Source organism: Musa acuminata, chromosome BXJ3-6 (assembly GCF_036884655.1).
Source record: "Musa acuminata AAA Group cultivar baxijiao chromosome BXJ3-6, Cavendish_Baxijiao_AAA, whole genome shotgun sequence".
Classification (NCBI taxonomy): domain Eukaryota; kingdom Viridiplantae; phylum Streptophyta; class Magnoliopsida; order Zingiberales; family Musaceae; genus Musa; species Musa acuminata.
The window spans coordinates 3,319,550-3,340,173 of NC_088354.1; the positions used below are offsets into that span (position 1 = coordinate 3,319,550).

The window sequence follows — 20,624 nt, forward strand, 5'->3', positions numbered from 1 at the left end:
CACGTAGTTCTCGTCACATCGTCTATAATTCTTGTGCGAGAACCTATCATGGTTGCTTATGGCCCTCACGTGAGGACTCATTGTGACACTTTTATTATCGACCATGGAGGAGCAATAAGGTCTAGTTACTATGCTTTTATTGCTAAGCGAATCCGATAAAATGCGATAAAAGGGAACAACCGATAGGGCAGAGGGAGGAGGGCGATGTCGATGGAGGTAGAATGATAAAAAATAAATACTATATAAAAACCTTTTAAATTTTATACATTCTCTAAAAAATTCTAAAACTTAAAGAGTTTGTTTCTTAAATTCGTCCTATATATATTATATTCATTTTACGAGTGATAAACATTAGGAGAAGCTCCACAATTTACAACTGAGGCCCAGTTTCGTGTCGGTACGAAAGAACCTTCTGGAGTTACTGGGCCCCGTTAGGGTTCGCCATCCCGTCCCTTATTTATACCCAACGCACTAACTGTCTCCCCTTCTGTCGATTTGGTATCGGACATCAAAAATTGGGGTTCGCTTTCCCTTCCGGTTCGAAGCAGCCATGTCGTCGAAGCAAGGTTAGTCTCTCTATCTTTCTCGTTCTCTCTCTTGTTCTAAGATCCGTGTCGTTTTCTTTGTAATCGCTTCTCGAGGATTTGAATCGATGTCCATGCGATCGTTTCAGGTGGAAAGTTGAAGCCCCTGAAGCAACCTAAATCCGATAAGAAGGATTACGATGAGGTATGGTGGCTTCTTGATCTGCTCGACTCTCTTGTTCTTGATTCCTCGAGTTCTTATTTAACGGGAAGTGGGCTCTTGGGTTCGATGTTTGTTTCAAATTTGTCTTTCTTTCGTATTGGTCTTTGATGTTGGCAATACGGTTTTTCAGTAGGATCAACTCTCTCTCTCTCTCTATAATGATTTCCCTAATCGTTTGATTGATTCCTCGAGTTCTTATACAACGGGAAACTGGGATTTTCTGCCTGTGCTTGAATTGATGTTTGATGCCTAGAAAAGCGTTGCTTCTTAAGTTTCTGCCCTGTTCCCAATAGATTTCTCATAATAAATCGATTGATTCCTTGAGTTTCTGTGTAATAATGTCTTTTGTTGAATCTTGGTGTCTTTTTTCTTCAACTTTATCTCTGATGCCAAGAAAACCGTGATATGATTGTTTTCTACTGCTATTCTGCTATTATGGCGTGAACGGTCAAACTCTGGTTTGGACGTAGGATTTTAAGCGCTGTACCTTATGGAGATATTATAAGGGTAAAGCAAACGAAGATACTTTGTTTCTTTGTCTAAAAAAAAAAGGGTCCTATTCGCTCTCATTTAATCTTAATTAAGCTTGTTTAGTTGGAGTACCTGAAATCCTTTGACCGCATAAGAACTAGTTAGTTGGTATTGACCCTGTTTGGCGATGCTGCATGTTAGATGTATCTTGGGATGATTGTGGAATTGTGGTATTCATACTTTAGAACTAAGATAAACTTCTGAGCAAATCATCTGAGGTGAGTGTTTAGTGAACTCAGCGAAAGGTTTTGAATTCATTTAGCTTTAAATGTTCTTGTTGCTATGATTGATGGCTCTAGCTCGTAGAATTCGTCTACTATACATGAAAAAAATCCAATAGTTGCACCTTTACTTAATTATCATCCACTTCAATGGCTCGTTGGAAATCAGAACACCCAAAATCCTTTCTTGTTCTAAGGAGATTATAAGATATAGCTTATGCTGTAGAGTACATGTCCTTGGTTCAATCTTAGTTTGCCCACATGGTTAATTTTGTGAAACTAAGGAAAAATAAACAATTTTGTTACACAGTTTACGTCAAAATATCATTGTAACAAAGACTATCTCAATGCTTAATTGTTTAATATAAAGGTAACTGTGGACATAAAGAATATTTGAAGTAACAAAAAGAAAAAAGGAATAAGAAACTGGCAGAAACAGGTTTACAATCCTACATGGGTCAATGGATGTCCTTCTCCGCTGATCTCCAGTATGTTCATCTCTTATGATGATTCTAGTCTTAAAGCATACAATTTTTTTCTATAAATTGTGGTGAAATTAGAAGGGGGAAAGAACTTATGAATGGATGATCAGTTCCTACCTTCCATAATGCATTATTGCTTTGAAAAGGTATTGTGCCACCATATAGAACATGTAAACTATGATTCTTTTAATGTGGTTGTTTTGACTCAAGGTGTCTTTGGGTTATTATTGTCTATTAAAAACATGGTTTGTATTACCGGTCCATACCGGTGTACCAATCAGCTATCGGTATGATATGTATCAAGCTATACCGATCATATTGACACATGATACACTAAGGTGTATCGATGTACCGCATGTACCGATCCTTTGTTGGATTGGTACATACTATCTGTACCAAGCGGTACATTTCGGTATGTCAAACCTTGATTAAAAACAATACTCTTAGCACTAAATTAAGCAAGATTTTGTCTCAGCTTCTTGGATCATGAGGATGGATGATTTCCAACTATAGATATGCTACCAATCACTCCCTCTTAACTTCTTTTCCTGTTTTGCTTTGTTATACACCACCGTCACTGGGAGCTCTCGTTATGATTCCCTGGGATTTGTAAATTTTATTTGATCCAATGAATTTGTTAGATTGAATGTGCTTCAGCAAAGACTCTGGATAGGTGCATCCATCTCTTGTTTATTTTTTCCCCTGCTTATGGGGCCGCAGCAAATCCTATCATACTGATTTGTCTTGTTTATTAGGGCATTCTTTGCTAAGTACTATTAAGAGTACATATGTGTTCTTGAAGTCTGTGTCTCATCAATTTTGCTGATTTTCATGTCACTTTGAAGTGGAAGTCTTAATTTCCAAAACTTGAATTACAACTAGGAACAAATGTTCAGACGATGTTGCTTGTTCATAAATTTGCTGGCCCATTTACTTTGATATGGATTATAGTAATTCTGTGTTGTGTCTGACATTGACATTTTTGGGCTCTTTGCAGACGGATTTAGCAAACCTCCAGAAGAAAAAAGATGAGGAGAAGGTGACGTTAAATTTTGTATGAGTTGTGGATTATCTTCCTAAATCAGATGAAAATTATTTGGATGGCTAAGTTTTACTTTCTTTAAACAGGCAATGAAGGAGCTCAGGGCCAAGGCATCCCAGAAGGGATCATTTGGGGGTACAGGTCTCAAGAAGAGTGGGAAGAAATAATGTTCTTCCTACTGTACTGCTAATATAATGTTTGTCCACCTTTTCTTGGATTCTGATTCCTATGTGGTGATAACTAGTACTTAAGATGCTCTATCAGATTCCGAAGCAAGTCATGATATGAGATTGTACTGTTTTGAGTCTCAGCTAGGCCTTGTCCTATGCATCATTTTAAATTATATATTCCCCATCCATGAAGTTGTTGCTGCCAATGCGCTCCTCTTTTTGCATTTAACCCGATGGTAATGTCAAAAGGATATTGATCTGAATCTGAAAAAGAAACTGATCTACTTTCTAATCTCTAGTAATTTTCATCATTTGCATACAAAATTTTTGCGTGAACCAGTGCGTGCATCAATCAATGCATCTATATGGTGATAGAATTAAGGCTCTCTGTAACCCTCCTTTCTATCTCTTAATCCCTTTCCCTCCTTTCTCCCTGCTCATCTACCTTTTTCACTCTTACCTCTTTTGAGGTTTTCTTCTTTCACTATGAAAGTCCTTGATAAAAGAGATAGTCATATTATGTATGTAACTTTAAAGGGTTAATTATATATTATTTTATATGGTTAGATCTATTTAGTATTTTGATTTTTAAATTTAAAAAAAATATATTAAAATTTTTATAATAGTATTTTGATTTTTAAAATTTAAAAATTTATATTAGAATCCTTATAGTTATGAAAATAAAATATTTAGTTCTAATTATCTTATCGTTATCGATTTTATCGATAGAAAAGTGTTTGAATTATATTTTCGGTGGTGGTGGACGATAGCATCGTTGGGGTCATGAGTGACTATAGGGGATGAGGAGGGGACAACAACGATGAGAGGTTAGGCAACGACGTAGATGTCGATGCTTTGTATTTATGTTGGCATCGTTTTGTATCTATGTTGGCATTGATGCAAATACCGAGTGTCTTTTTGCATTTGCGTCGACGCAGTTCGACAACTATGCCGACATCGACATAGATGCGATGAAAGGATCGCTCGGTATTTACATTAGCGTTGACATAAATGTGAAGTAGTGAAAGGGTCGTTCGACATCTGCATTTGATACTGACACGGATGCAAAGCAACGTCACCCTTCCCTGTAATATTATAGGCGTTGACACAGAGCAGAACGGTGTTGCTTTGCATTTACATCAATGCCAATGCAAATGATGAGTGGTTCTTTCATCTGTCTACATCGATGCATCGGCATCAACGTAGATGTAGAACATCAACATCTATGTTATCATCTCATCTCTTGTCATTATTATTTCTTTTTATCCATAATAACCATTCGTGACCCCTAATGGCGTCGTTGCCCGTTATAATTGAAAACGTAATTGAGACATTGAAATTATTTTTTTATCTATCATTTTTGTGCTTTCGTCGATAAGGATAAATGGAGCTAGATGTTTTACTTATTGTAATGTAAATTTTTTAAGTATAGGACCAATATGCTGAAGTCTAACTATAAAGTTAATATGTAATTAGCCTAATTTTAAACCATGACAAATTTTGTTAGATTTTATTGTTGTAAAAGTATATGGCAGTTTCTGTTTTATCATTAGTTATAACTATATATCTACGTTTTTTTTTTCTAAAGAAAATTCATTGTAATATTCAAATAGATTTAGGCTATCATATGATATTTTAATACTTACAATTTACTAATAATGTTATTGTTTTTTTTTCATATATTTTATATATCGATTCACATTATTTTTCGAACCCTTTTTGCACCCTAAATTTGACTTATATCCGGTCATTTTTATTTTGGCTCGAACCTTAATCCAAGTTGAAAGTAAAATTAGATTCGTGTTCATCTTTCAGGTTGAGCGTTTGTTTCTTGATGGTATGATTTAACCTGACCTATCTCCCTCAGCCTAATCTGATTCTGATGCTAAAAGAACAATAGTTCGAACATCCTTTGATTTGCCAACCCGATCTGATCCAATCCGACCCATTAATCATAGCTCGGTTTTGGATCAAGAATTGTTGACCAAATGGCGGATCGGGTCGGGTTTAAGCAGTCACTATCCCTGCCCAACTCCGGTTTTCGGATGATCCGACCCGATAGTTCCATTTCTTTGGTAGGTCGGGTCGGGTTTATGTGACCTCGCTACGCCGACCGAACTCCGGTATCTTCATCGATCCGACCCGATAATTTGACGGGGACGAGCTTTTTGACACCATTGTTTGGCGCGATGGAAGCGTCGCCTGACCCTCTCTCAAACCCCAAAGATCCCCAATCTTAGAGCGCGTTCCGATCGCCTTGATGGATCGCCGGCCCCTGCCGCCTCCCGCAGTCGCCGTGGACATTTCGTCCCCTTCTCCCTCGCCGCGTCGTCCCAAGAAGAGGCAGCAGTTGAAACTCGGGGGAAGCGGAGGGCCGCCTCCGACCCTTGTCGTCATCGACGACGACCTAACCCCTCAGAAGGCCGACGCCACCCGCACCCCCTCCTTTGTTGCCGAGACGCCCCTCTCTCCTGGCTTCGCCTTCGATTCTGATCCTTCTGTTGTCAAATGCAGCCTTTCCCGTGCCAAATTCGGAAATGCTTCCTCAGATAAATTCGCCGGTGAGTTCTCCTCTTTCTTTAAATTAAAGATTGATTTTTTTAGGTTTGGTTCTGCCTGCCGTCCCTTGTACTGGACGGTTGAGAGTTTGTCTTCCCGGTGGAGGGTGGGGTTTGATCCCTATTCCTTTGGAGAGTGCATTTCCTTTATAGGTGGTTGATTGATTTGATTCTCCTTCCTCAGTTTAAGTGGGATTAAATAGGTGTTGTACCCTGCTTGGGATTTAGGGTGGAATTTGTTTAGTATCTTTATCATTATGTTTATCCTTTTTATCTCCAAAAAATACGGTTTTGGTCAATCTCTTTTGAAGTTTATTTGTAAAGGTATAATCACACGTCTCTTCAAAATTTGCACTTTTTTTTAGTTTACTAGTTGTAGTCACTAAGTCCAAGTCCAATGGTTTGTATTGAGTTTCTCTTATTATGTAAAAATATTTCTCTTTTTATGTAAAAGTAATCAAGTTCCCGAGATAAATAAAAATGGAATAAAGAATGTACTGGCTTGATTTTGAAGCTGCCAACCTTGTATTTTACTTATCCAATGAGTTCTTGAGATTGCTTTGATGCTACCTGTGATTGATTTTGTATGCACGAAACATTTTATTATTATCAAAATCATGATATTAACATCGGGCCCAAAAACTTACTCTTATAAATTATCTAGACACTGTCATACATGGATCTAAATGTGGGGTACTGATTTGACTCGATATGGATATACTTTTATGTCAAAGCTTATTCAGTAATAAAAATAATTTTTAAATACGTACAATAGCCATGTTGCATTTCATCATTGATAGACATATTGGCACATATCACTCTGGTAGCAGGCTGGCATGTATGGCAACATAAATTTTGATGTATTATATTCTTTGGAAGAGTGTACTTGCTGGTACATTGGCCGTCTGAATTTTATTCAGAGGTAATTAGAAAATGAATGTACAGAGGATTTTTGTCTTTCTCATTGACTAGTTCTGATTTCTCTTGCAACTCTTGTACTTCTCCCATCAGATAGTGGTGTAAAACCTGAATTCAGACAGAAAAGTTTATATAGTCTGCATGATTATATTGGCGTTTTTGGACTCAAAGAATGTTTTGTATGCATTGTCTTCTGTAAATTAAGGTGAATATAGTCAAAACAATTTTTAGACTTCTAGTAATTGTCATCAATCCTTATCAATTAACTTCATCCTGGAAGTGATATTCACATTACAAATAACTCATAATGTGCATCTATGAATTTTAGTAAATAATCTGTATATCTAGCATTGATCTATCATTACAGGATGCAGTACAATGCAGTGTTCTAGAAATTAATATGCCATGCTGCAACGAATAGTTAGTCATAGTTTGTCACTGTAATTTATGTAGGTGTGATGCATCGGCTTCTCGTGTTTACTCCTGGATTTATTGATGGTATGCTTTAGTACATTGACACTGTACCCCGCATTGGTAGGATTCTCATAGACTGAGTTTGTTTCTTCATTTTTTATGCATAAGTACTGAGCCTGTTCGAATGTATTACTATTGGAATGTCTAGAAATTGAGCACCCATCTTGAGTGAGGATTCGCCTTACCGAACTATACTAGTGTACCAACTGGTCATCAATACGGTACATACCGATCCGTATCGACATATCATGTGTCAATACGGCGGGCCGTACCAATGACACGGAAAAATGGAAGAAAATAGCTCTAAATTTTTTAATAAAAAAATAGAAAAAAAGAAGTTAGATTAGGGTTTTTAAATTGGAAATAAATATAAGTTTAATATAATTTTAGCAAAAATAATCTAAATTAGTAAAGAATAATGACACATCTTTTTTAGACTTTAAGAAGTAGTTTTGTGGTACATTTCGGACCGTTCTTCCGTTGATATTAAATTATTTTCAAAGAAATGATTTGAATTATTAAATTATTTTTTAAAAAACTTATACTTAAATCAAGTAATCAATCGATGGATATGCCTGGTTCTACCACCAAAAATAATGACAGGACTCCATGAGCGTTGGATTGAGATCCTCGATCTTATGTATCTATATATCAATTTGATATGTTTGTTGGACCCAATCCTTAGATTGATCCCACGACATAGTATACTGATACACCGTATGTCATTGATGCATCAATGTGGTGCTGGTCATAGTTCGATTGTTGTGAACCATATGTGTCCAAGGTAGCTCCTGAGGCAAGGACGATTATAGCATGTATTAGTGCGGAGCATAGAGAATGTTAGAATTTCATCACTGATCTGTTACTCCGTATCATAAGATCGATCACCATATTGTTGCTTGGAGAAGAATGACCAACTATCACCGTACTGTTGTTAGTTGTTTGAGAAAGTTGAAACTGTGAGAATGAGAGAGAGAGAGGTGAGTGAAAAAGGGTTTAAGAGAGTTGATGAGTTTGAGAGAGTGAAATGGGTTGAAAGAGATAGGAGGAAAGGGTTTTTTAACCTTTTCCCTTGGTTCAAATGATCAAATTTACCATTTGAAATAGGATAATCTTAGCCTGTGATCAGTATTGATCAAAATCCGATCGTTATCGATCGGTACTATCTTGTATCACCCGATACGGGGTTATGTTACGTGTACTGCTCGGTACAGGGTGGTCTGCATGGATCGGTATGTACCGTCTATACCGGGCAATATATCGCGGTACGACGAACCTATTCTTGACTCTTGTCTGTGGTGCCTTATATCATTTTAATGATAAGCATGCTTCGGTAATACGTCATTTTCCTTGTCTATTGTTTTCTTGTTTGCTTATTGGTACAGCTGCAGTGCACAAGCATGTTAGTAGTCGTTCCTTGGTTGATTTATCATTTTTGTTATTTAACTCATTTCCTCCTTTTTGCTTCAAAGTTTAATTGTGGTTATCAAATGGTAACTACACTTTGTTCACTTAATTTTGACTGTTTGTCCACCAGATTTTTCTGTAAGGCCCTTTTTTTTATTATTGTGCTTGAGACGAATTAGTTGGGACTTACAACTTTGTTGTTGCTGTTGTTCTTAACAGGAATTACTGGGTTGATTTGTTTGGAATCTGATAATGAGTCCGAACTTGGTGCACATTTGGTAAATGTGAGCAAACAAGATACCACAAGTGCTTTATCTACACCACCCGAGCATGCTGGGACAGATTTAAGATTCCACAGAGCTGTAGATCTAAAAGTTTCAGGAGCAGAAAAGGATCATGACACATTATGTTTCCCAATTGATGATGCAGTTTCTGACAGCTACTATAAGAACAATAAAGATATTATACAGGATGGTAGACATGGAGTGATTGATGACTGCATTGATGGTAACTCATACATATGTCTAACATTCCAAGCTGAAGCTAGGATTATACTATTAGTGTGTCACTTTCTGGTCATTTTGGTTTATAAAGTGAACATGTTTTCCAGCCACCTCCAGTTTCGTACAGATTGTTGGTGCCAGTCCTCTGCATGGTTGCTGCATGGCTAAAGAAGCTCTTCTGCAGGTGATCCCATGAAAGTTCCATTTTCATCGAGTGTGTGCACAAGCTTCCGGATGTGGTACTAAGTACTTGTCGAAACACCAAATTATCACATCAGATAGATATAGGCATATCTTTTGGAGTGTTTTTGTGCAAGGCCTAATTAAATAATTTTGAAAAGAACTATTTTAAGTCTTACAATAATTTTTGCTATCCATTTTTTGCTTCTTTTGCTAGTATGGCTAGTCTCTGCACTATTTGATGCAATGTCATGACTTATAGGATGATAGTATTTGACATGCTGATTAAACTGAGTGCTATTATGTTATGTACTTTTCCAGACAACTGAAAACTGGTGCTAGTAGTTTCTTCTTCTCACTCTCTCTTTTGCTCTCTTTGTCTCTCACTCTGTTTCTTTCCAAGTATAATATTTAAAAATATTTGTACTTCATACCAAAGTATGCAATACCGTACCATACCGGTGTTTCGATGTTGGCTCGGTATGGTACGGTACCGTGTACCGCTCGGTACACCAGGGCGTACCAAGTGGTTTTAAATATTTCTTCCTCTATAGTAGCACTGTTATAGTGTATCACTATAGCACTGTAGCACATTCCGTCCGATAGCGAGCGGTCCACGTACCGATATGCTGTCGGACCAGTATGTACCGCCCATACCGGACGGTACTATTCGAAATTGCATACCATGCTTCATACTTCCATAAGTTGGTGGGGACTCTTACCACATTATATTGACTAAGTATGTTATATCAAGTATATGATATGACAGATTCCAAAACTGAATTTAGAAAATATTAGTCCTTGTTACCTATTATCTTCTTTATTGTTCTTGTCTATCAGATAATAAGCTGCATTTAAGTCTATTGGAGAGTGAAACTTTTAGTTAAAATTCGAAAATGTAGGTGATGAATTTGAGCTGCTCAATAAACTTCCCTGCTGATAAGAATTAAAATTTCTTGAAACATATTAAATGACATTAATATTTTTAGTGCTCCAAAATTGTGCACTTAATGAGGGGTTCCATATCAGTCATCTTGTTCAAGCATATCATTGGATATTCTAACTGGAGGGAAAGGAGGAAAAAAAAACTAAATATCACATTAAAGTATCACTCTTGATCTTCTTATATGATTTGGAATCAAGGAGTCAAATACTGGTACTGGTACTGGTACTGGAACCAAAAGCCTATTGGGCTAGTCCTTGTACAATTCTCTGTAGTGTATCAGTTGGTACAGGCCAAAATCAATAAATAAAACAAAACAGAGAAGAATTCGGAGGAAAAAAGTACTTGTATGTTTACCTCGTTACCTGTTGCTGCTGCTACTGCTGCTTCTCCTCTTCTTCTCTCTCTTCTGTGGGTTTGCTGCCACCACCAATTTGGGAATAGTTTAAAACCACCTGAAAATTGTTGCAATTTGCTGGTGCCTTGAATTAAGTGGTAGGCCCTATCCATTTATCACACCAAATTGGGCTGGTTTGCCTGGCTTGTTTTGGTTTTAGCTGTAAAGTGTAGTATACCGCAACCATGGTTTTGTTTGACTGGTACATAGGACCTGTACCGCATAGTGTACCACTAATTTTATTTTCTTGATTGGAACCAATGGGTATACCTGTTTTTAAGGTTAACAATCACAGTGAGAGTGTAAACAACATTAACTTGTACACATAGATTGCCCATCAACATTCAAGCAGTAAGATAACTCTTGTGATTAGAGCACCCTTTGCCATTTTTTTTGGCTCTTGCACATCACTTTTTGTTACTTGGCCATTTGCTGCTCATGATAGTTTATATTAGTTGCTCCTTGCAGATTTATGTCTCTATGATTATTGTTTTTTATTGGTTTTATATTGTTTTTCAATAATGACCTCTAAATTTTCTTGGACTAATTTTTCATTCTTCATATATATATATATATATATATATATATATATATATATATATATATATATATATATATATATATATATATATATATATATATATATATATATATATATATATATATATATATATATATATATATATATATATATATATGCTGGTGTTTGTTTCAGACTATTGGACACACTAATTTCTGCTTTTTACAAGTCATTAATCATATATTATACTTAAGACAGAACAGAGCTGAATGTTTATTATCTGCATTACAGACTGGAAACCACAGTGATGATCAGGATTGCATGTTTGATAAAGAAGATTTCACTGGAGATCAGAACCGCAAAGGTGTCATAGTTGATGCTAGGAAAAACCACAAAACTGAGGCTGATGAAAGAAAAAAGAAACTCAAAGAAGAGAAACGTCATTTACTTGAAGAAAGAAAACGACAGAAACAGGTTAGTTTTGAGTAAATTCATATTGACATTTGAAACAGATAACATAATGTGACTGCAGATTTCTGTGTACAGCAAGAGAAATTGAAGAAAGAAGCTTTGAAATCTGAAGCAGCAGAAGCAAAGAAATTGGAGAAGGAGAAGCAAAAATGGGTAAAAGGGAAATTTGCATTAAAGTCTATCTTGGCTGAGATTGATGTTAAAGTTATAGAAAACGGGTCTGTTGGTGGTATGGTAAACATGTCAATTTAATCCTGTAAATAGTCATGTCATTCTTACAATATTAGCTTATTTTCCATTCCTGAACTTTGTTGTCCAAATTTGATGTAGGGCATCTTCTCACTAGGTTTGCAGAGAAAGGTCTATCTTTTCGTGTAACCTCAAATCCGGTTGAAAGATCAATCATGTGGAAAATGAATGTACCTGATCATATGGCAAAGGTAAGGTGATCTTTTAGAGCACACTATCCAACACTCATGCTAATGTGTTACTTTGCTTGAAAGGAGTTACAGGAGAGAAAAGATCAAAAAGATGGTGTGATATAGACTGGGAGAAGAAAATTATTTTTAAAGCATCAATCCTGCATAAAATTTGTTGTACTTTTATTTAGTGGTATAATTTAAACTTTTGATCAATATGTATTTGGCTGCTTTTGCATAAAATTTGTTATTTAAGCACTGACTATTCTTACAAATAATATGCAGCTTTCCTCTCTTGGATCAGAAGTGCCATACATACTACTTGTGTCTGAGGCAGAGGAATTTTGTGACCTTGTAATCACTGAATCCTTCTTTGACAGCATTCATAGAGTCCAAAGTCAGTACCCAACTTTCACGATATGCTATCTTATTAACAAACTAACGAGTTACATAAAAAAATGGTTAGTCCTGGGTTCTGGCTCATGTTATTTGTTCCTTCCAATTTTACTTTATTCTTGGCTCTTCGATATTTTTGCATCTACAATTCCTTAGTGGTTATTATATGTGTTCCATTTTGGTCATCTCTGAGGGATCAATCTTTGTGGAAATTTAATTTAGAAATGTGTTTTTTAATTCCTAATATTTTCAATATGCATACAAGAAATTATTGAGCATTCTCAGTTTTGTGGTGTTGGTTGGTAATTAATTGAAGCAATGAAGTTATTGTATTATTTGATAGCACTGTTACAAGAACTAATTCTGATGCTGCAGTTGGAATCTAGTAACTTTACTCAAATGTACGTTTCAAAATTTCATTCTAAATTTGGGTGGGTCACCTATTGGTCCTCTTGCAGTTTTCTTTTTTTGTCCTGTTATATTATGAGGATTCTATACCATGTATTTGTCCAATTGTTAGGAATGATAAATAGTTTGATGACCCTATATTTCTGCAATTGATAGGAATGATAAATAATGATTTCTACGATTTTCTTGTGGGATTATATTTATTTTTGCTGATATGTTGATCCCAGAACTTTATATGAGCTATCTTAAATTGGATATTTTTGCAGGTGAGACTATTTAAATTTTGTTATGTACTACCGGACCATGTAATATCTGCATACAATTTTAGCTAAACATGATACAATGAAATGATTGTAAGAGACTTCTATTAAGCATCACAATTGTCAACCCTTGTTAGTATGTAGCCTGGAACAGGGATATTTGTAAGAAGGCCCTAAAATAATATGCCGTTATGTTAATATTCTATAGTGTTACAGAGGCTACTTTAGTCACATCTATACTAATTAAGTATGAGTAAGCTAGTGTAATCCATCTCTGTCATTTGTTTAAAGAAAAGTTGGTAATTTTATATTGCTATATGGTGATATATACATCACTGTCTAGGTTTTTGGTTTGAGTTCCACAGTTCTATCAGCTCTATGCATAAAGAGAGTTGTTTTGATGGTTTGTGCCATTCTGGGCATTGTTGGCTTGGCCATGTAGTTCCAATCTTGACTAATTTTATTTTAACTACTTTAGTTTGGTGACTTGTTTTGTTTTGATTGTTTGATTATGTAGGTCAAATATAACAATTTGCTTTGAAAAGTCAAAAAGGGATTTTTTCTTCTTTGTGAAGTTCAGTTTTTCTAGACCTGCTGATTTGTTTTGCCAAAGTTGCTGAAACCATCAAAACTAACCTATGCTAACTGAAACTGACAGTAGGAAGGAGTTTTTGTTTAGGATCAAATGATCCTGATTTGTTTTGGCAGCTGCAACCGGTTTGCACCAACTAGTATCTAGCGGTCCGAGCACATGTATGGCCTGAAAATGTTTGTACCATGCAAGACCACTCGGACCTATTCGTATTAACCACTATCTACTGGTCTTGGCATGAATCAGGATGTGAGATGTGGATGGAACTGCTTCCAATCGGTAGGATCTAGTCTTTTTTTAAACTTTGTACATTTAGGTTTTCTAAATTCTCTCATGAGTCAAAGACACATGACTCCTATGGAGTGGTCCACGGCACCGTAGGCTTGCCCCTCGCTTGTGGCCTGGACTCCACTACCAGTCCACCATCCATCGGACCCATACTCATCCTCTCCCGTCTCCTCTATCATCCTCTGCATCCTCTTCCTCTTTTCTTCCTTTGTCTTCTTCATTCTTCGTGCCTCTTACAGTCAGGTATCCAAGATTGAATTCCTTAGTTCACACAAAATATGCAATATGCATAGCCATATGCCATGACATGAATCATTTTTGAATAATTAAAATATACTTTTTCCATCAACAATTAGTTTTTCTATTAAAAGTCTCACTTGCCTGTTGAACAAAATGGCTACTGAACATGGACAGTGTTTGAGTCTTTGAGAAATTGGTGCTTGATATTCTTTTGAGAGCTTAAGCATTCTATGAGTTTCTAATCTGTGGAGCTTGTCTATGTTGACATGATTTGAACTTTACTTTTTTGAGCAAATATTTGCTTTTATTTGAGCTTATTCATATTGTTTTTGTTTGTTCCTCTATTTGCTGCAAGTTTTCTCTGATAAGTATCTTTCTTGTCTCCTAAGATTTTTATATCTGACTTTTTAAGTACTTTTAGCATGATTTTTTGTTTTGTCAGTGAACAAAATCAATACAAAAATCCATCAAATGCTAGCTGTTGGAAATGCCCACCTGTTGAGGAGGTCTGCATCTTTATCAAAATTGTTGCTCCTGAGTTTTTCATGAGTTATGTTTGTTTAAATTATTTCACCTTTAAGTATTTGAATTTTTTTATAGATTTTGTCAAAGTTGACGACTCATTACTCAAACGTGCATTCAAGGCAATGCATAGATGAAGCAGAATTAGCAGAACATGTTGTTGGCTTAACATGTAGCCTTGCCAATTGCCAGTTTAGGTAAGTTTGGGCATTTGTCTCCTAATCTTGAGTCTCAAAAGTATTTATTTGCATTTGTATGCTTGACAATATATATGTTGTTTGAATGGGCTGACTTGAGTCCCAAAAGTCGGCTTGAGACCTGTCTTCACTGGAATCAAGCTAGAGCTGGATACAGCCTGTTCATTCGGTAAACGTCAATTTGTTCAGGCCAGATATTTGGATTATGGATTTTCAATAAATATAAGCCTGGCTCTGGCAAAGATTTAAGGCTAAAGATGGTGAAGGATGCTGATATACTTGTAAGCTTATATTGGTTGATTGAAGTAGTTATTAATATTAGTTGGGATATTGAAAACATGATATCGACATTTGTTAGGCCCTCCAACAAATTTTGAAAATAACACACCTATTTTGCCTTTCTACTGCCTCAATCAGCCTTTGATTGCTGCTAGAGTACCAAAATGATTCTCAAGAAGGCGAGTGAAATTTCATCTTTCTGCAATGTATCAGTCGAATAAACTGCAGCTCTGGTACAGGCATATTTTCTTGCCCAAAGTTTCGCATTTGCTGAAATATGATTCAGATAAAAAAATTTCAAGTGTAGAAGATCTGAATTAAACTTCAATCAGATTATTTTAAACGCTGAACTGACTCTGCAAGTATCAAACTGTAGTCCACCAAGGGCATATATAGGAGTTGCTACAATAGTTCACAAATTTGTTTGAAGAATGAAAGGCTTACCTCCAGCAAGAGATCATGATTCTGGGATTCCTATCTATCTTGCCTCCCGTTAATGCAAGAGTTAATTGATATCCTTATGTATAAAAAACTTGAAATTGAAAAGCAGGTGAAGAAGAGTGATACGATTACCCAGGATTTCTAATCTTCCTAGTTTGCTTGTTTAGAAAAAAAGATGAAACTTGTTGATTTTACATGGATTACAGGAAATTGAACCACATCATTGTACAAGATAAATACTTAATTCTTGTAATGGTTAAATTGCTAGATGAGCTAAATGGAGTTTGCCACTTTTCTTAATTGGACTTGGACCAATCTATCATTAGACTCAAATCTACTTGGATGATTTTGATTAAACAACTTAAAGAACCCACAATGAGCACTATTAATTTTGGTTATGCCCTTTGGACTGCTCCTAAATTTCAAGGGCCTATATGGGTGATTGTTCTTTTTACCCTTATTATGTAGATATGTGAGTAAGACATATCATTTGGAGTATCTCAGGAGTGTGCTACCGGTATCAGAAAGAAGCAAAATTTCATTTTAGAGGGCTATTAACTCTTGGGGCACAATATTTTTATTCAAGCAGCAGCAATTTATTTTGATAAGGTGAAAGCAATGAACAAATGGCCTAGACCAATTACCATCTGAGATCTTTGCACAATTTTTCCGTAGATTCACAGCATTCTTGAAGCATTACCTTGTCACTCCTCTGCTTGATATTTAGGTCAATATACAACTTCAGTGCCAATCTTTCCAGGCATTTTGGCCTGCTATAAGTGACCATCAATTTTTTCAAACTCCACACTGGAGGTGGAAGGACAATTAATTTCTCCTCTAGATGCTGCAAGGTCTTCATCAGTTTCCAAGGATAGAACTCTCTTGACAATCTCTACCTTATTGATGTCAGGAGAACAGATGTCATTCTGGGTATGCACTTATTTAACAGAAAAATTAACTTAGATTTGATAGTTGGACACAGTGATTATCATCATTATAATAAATGTTCAAGTGCAATATTAGGGAAGTTGAATTTCTAGCAAGTATTTCTATCCGAAAAATCAAGATTTCAGTTTCTGCCACATGTCCTCAAATTGGCAACAGCACGTCCCCTCTTTCTTGAATATGAGAGGATTGTTTTGATGGAATAGAAACCTAGTTTATCTACGCTACATATATGCTAGTAGAAATTTGGCATTAGGGATATGCTTATTTTTCTGGTTGATTATCATTTTTCCATATTAAAATTATCTTTACATTGCTAATGAATTTTCTAATTATATGCAGAAAGAAGTTGACTTGGCTGTCAGTACATGCTAACGGGTCCATTGTTCCGAAGGATTTCATTGACAAGAATCTGACTAAAAAGAGTGTCTGGTATAACATGCTTTATGTACTTTCTATTCAACAAGTAGTAACGGTTACATACCTGTTAGTTCAATGTCTTTTTATTTATTGCTTTGTAGGAAACAATTTAAGAGTAGCACCCTGTATATTCATCCTACTAATCCTGTTTCGAAATGTTTAGTATCATAAATCAATTGTTCGCTGTGAGATTGTGTTGTCAAATGGAATACATTTGATTGCAGCCATCATTGTACTCTTTAGGATTTTAATTCTTTGCTGGAATATGTTATTTTTATTGCATACTCACATTCATGTGTAGCAATGTGTTACTTTCTTTTTCCATTCCTGTTTTAATGTAACACTTCTTATATGGCCATTGCCTCGTTGTAATCCTAGTAACAGAGTTGATTTGGTGAGTTAAATAAACAGAAAGACGTACTTACATATTAAATTAAAATATTAAAATAATCCCTTATATACTTTTTCAAGTGTGCAAAACTTTGACATCTAGCTACCTATACCTAAGAATCAATTAAAATTCATGGTTTAGATAGTTTGGCTATTTTGGGGTTATGTTTTTCTATTTTTGATACAGTGAAGCGGGACATGAACACAGACATGACATGATATAAGCTTGCTGAAAGGACTAACTTTAGAAAAGTATGGACATGTCATTTTATAGTTTAAATAATTTATAAATGGCAGATAATATTGTATTTGAAGATGTATTTTGTAGAATTTATACAATTTGTGATAATTATATATATAATTTATAAGAAGCATAACAACCATTCACAAAGTTACCTTGGACTGATGAAAAGAAATACTGACTTCTATGTCATAGTAAGTTCAAAATTGCGGGTTATACATATTGTCAATCAAGGTTTCAAGTTTTGGTTTGAGACCGATAATGGTTTGTGGCCGGACTGATACATATTGGCATGCCAAAGAGAAAGAAGTTGCTAAGAGGGGAGGAGGAGGAGTGTAGAGTTGTTGATAGTCAACATCCTTACTGTTGATGGTAAAAACAACTGTCTAACTGTCAACAACAGGGCTGTTGAGTCAACAGCTGTCCAGATTTTGAAAAAAAAAAGTACTTCTGAACCTGGCCGAGTAAAATTCTCCGGTGTGGGTGCATGTAGATATTAATTAGTACATACTGGACCAAGCAGTTCTTGAACCTTGTGAATATTCAACGTCATATAGAAGCCTTATGTGGATAATACAGGTGACCTACCATGATACTAGTGCTAGTGTCGGAACTCTATCTGCTAATTGACAATCACCCAGTGATGGGAATTGTAGGATTGTGTAAAAATTAAATTATATTTGACTTTTTCTCTCAATAGAGTTCATAAGGCTAAAAATACATAAATATGTTAAAATGCCTTCAATTTGTTAAAATGATGGAATGGTTTCTTCAATTTGTATTTTTTTAGATCATGTTTATGCTCTTCTTTAGATAAATATGGACAGTACACATCTATTCTGACAATTTATCTAATGGTCATGAAATCAAAGTTAGTTGAACAAATAGATCCTGGTTCCTCTGTAGTATTTGATTAGTTTTATAATGAACAAATGTTTTACATTATGAGGCCCACTGCCATGGAATGGTTTTACATTGCACTTGAACTTTAGTGGATCTAGACTTATCTATTCACAGTTCAGAAAATAATCTAATATATCCTTTCTATTGCATTAGCAATAGTTGTTTTTTAATGTTTATTTGGAACAACTTAAGATTAGTTTAATGTTAGTATTAAAGATGGGTTCTTATGATATGTCCTGTTAATTCATTCCTGCATATTTTTCTTATTTCAGATTTATGTGGTCAAATGATTTGAACTCTTTTCCCTCTCGTTTTGTTCTATATTGAACCAATCTGCAACTAACTTATTTTTGTGGAATAGTATGGTCTTATTAGCATTGCAATTTTGTTCCTATTCAGATTTTTCTTGTGTACTGCTGCACTGATGTAGCTAGCTGGCTCTAATTTCTGAATCACTTTGCTTTGCCAGGTTGAAAGCACTAATAGCCATTCCCAAAGTGCAACCAAGACATGCTGTTGCCATTTGGAAGAAGTATCCAACTATGAGATCCCTTTTGAATGTATACATGGACCCAAATAAATCGGTTAGTACTACCACTAGGATATAGTAGTTTGATTCAACAAAGCCATGGCTGACTCTTTTCTCCCATAATGTCAGGTCCACGAAAAGGAGTTCCTGCTTAAGGATTTGATGGTTACAGGGATCGTGGGAACGGAAGACAGGCGGCTAGGTGAGATTTGTTCAAAGAGAGTGTACAGAGTTCTTATGGCACAAACTGGAGGCATAAAAACTGATGATGTCGAGGAAGGAGCGGACTTTTTTCACTGTTGATTCTGCATTCGTATGCCGGTAAAATCTGCTACCATCTCTTTTAGGAATTGTTATAGCAGATGCATCTTTTAGGAATAGTTATTACTCACCTGAGTCAGGAATTGTGTATAAGTTATTCGAGACAGAAAAAAGAAACAATAGGTTGCTTGTTAGATTTTCTTTTTTGATGTTGCTCTTTGTTTTGTTGATATTGGGTGTTCTAAATGTACCAAAAAATTTCGATTAATGAATGGTGGTCAAACTAACTTAGTCTATATTTGTTTTATGATTGCATATAATGGTATAGGATATGATGGTCAAATTTTTTGCTATTGTAGATCAATGTGATGACTTCTTCGAGATCGATCATAGAAGCTATGATGGATATGTTTCTAATTATAAAGAAAAATGAGTGTTTTTAAGTAGGAGATCGAGTGCTACATTTGACTTCTACCCTTTTGTTTTATGGAGTGGTTCGTATATTAAATTCGAAGATTCATAATGTGAAGGGATAGCAATTTCTAGACTCTAACTTGATGGAGGAATCTGCGGATGCAGCACATAATAATGTGGTGATTCTTTTTTTCCTTGCTTTTTCCGTACGGCCACTTTTGAGACGCGTGCGTATAAAATCGGACGCTTTTAAATTGTGTTGTGTAGATTTTAGTCGATTTATGATGGTTGTATGAGTATGCCATTATTAACTTAGATTTAAATATTTGAGTTGATTTTTGAAAGGTAAATGGATCTATTATTTGAGTTGATCTATTATTTGGGTCTAAAGGTCATAACTCATCATCTATGCTAATTAGCATGAGGACTCATGAGAAATTATCTATTTTGAGTATGAATATTGATAGAGGGTGAATATTGATTTTGACATTGATGCTAGACGCTTGAAGGAGGGGCGGCCTCAGGTTCTCTGGTGAGGAGGTGATGATATTGATTGATAAATACGTTTGGTCCTGCTTTATATATATATATATATATATATATATATATATATATATATATATATATATATATATATATATATATATATATATATATATATATATATAGACTCATTTAAGAAGAATAAATTTGTATGAGCTCACCCACAAAATGAGAGTCATTTTGCTCATGCTGATGATGTCAAATGATGTTTTATCAAGGATAATTTGACTGCATTAAAGAGATAGGACAATACATCGTGTTCTAAGTAGTAATTTGATTGATTGGGTGTGCCATTTTAACATTTTATTCGATTACCTGATTTATCATAATAGATTCATGCGGTTTATTACCTTGAATTAATTAATGGCCTTA

The 20,624-nt window shown here is 35.4% G+C and overlaps 1 protein-coding gene and 1 long non-coding RNA gene across 2 annotated transcripts; both read left to right on the forward strand.

Annotated features, from left to right (window-relative positions):
- Positions 1 to 438: 438 nt before the first annotated feature.
- On the forward strand, positions 439 to 3,399 carry LOC135640222 (uncharacterized). The gene is made up of 4 exons (XR_010497205.1): positions 439 to 566; positions 674 to 729; positions 2,979 to 3,020; positions 3,110 to 3,399. It is a non-coding gene; the product is annotated as an uncharacterized LOC135640222 (long non-coding RNA).
- A 1,946-nt stretch (positions 3,400 to 5,345) lies between these two features.
- Positions 5,346 to 19,582, forward strand: LOC135639365 (crossover junction endonuclease EME1B-like). The gene is made up of 12 exons (XM_065153093.1): positions 5,346 to 5,754; positions 8,770 to 9,057; positions 9,161 to 9,237; positions 11,385 to 11,567; positions 11,640 to 11,793; positions 11,895 to 12,004; positions 12,269 to 12,444; positions 14,610 to 14,673; positions 14,768 to 14,886; positions 16,894 to 16,983; positions 18,975 to 19,089; positions 19,164 to 19,582. Exons 1-12 carry the CDS (start codon positions 5,454 to 5,456, stop codon positions 19,335 to 19,337), a joined length of 1,851 nt encoding a protein of 616 aa, XP_065009165.1. The 5' UTR covers positions 5,346 to 5,453; the 3' UTR covers positions 19,338 to 19,582.
- The last annotated feature ends 1,042 nt before the right edge of the window (positions 19,583 to 20,624 follow it).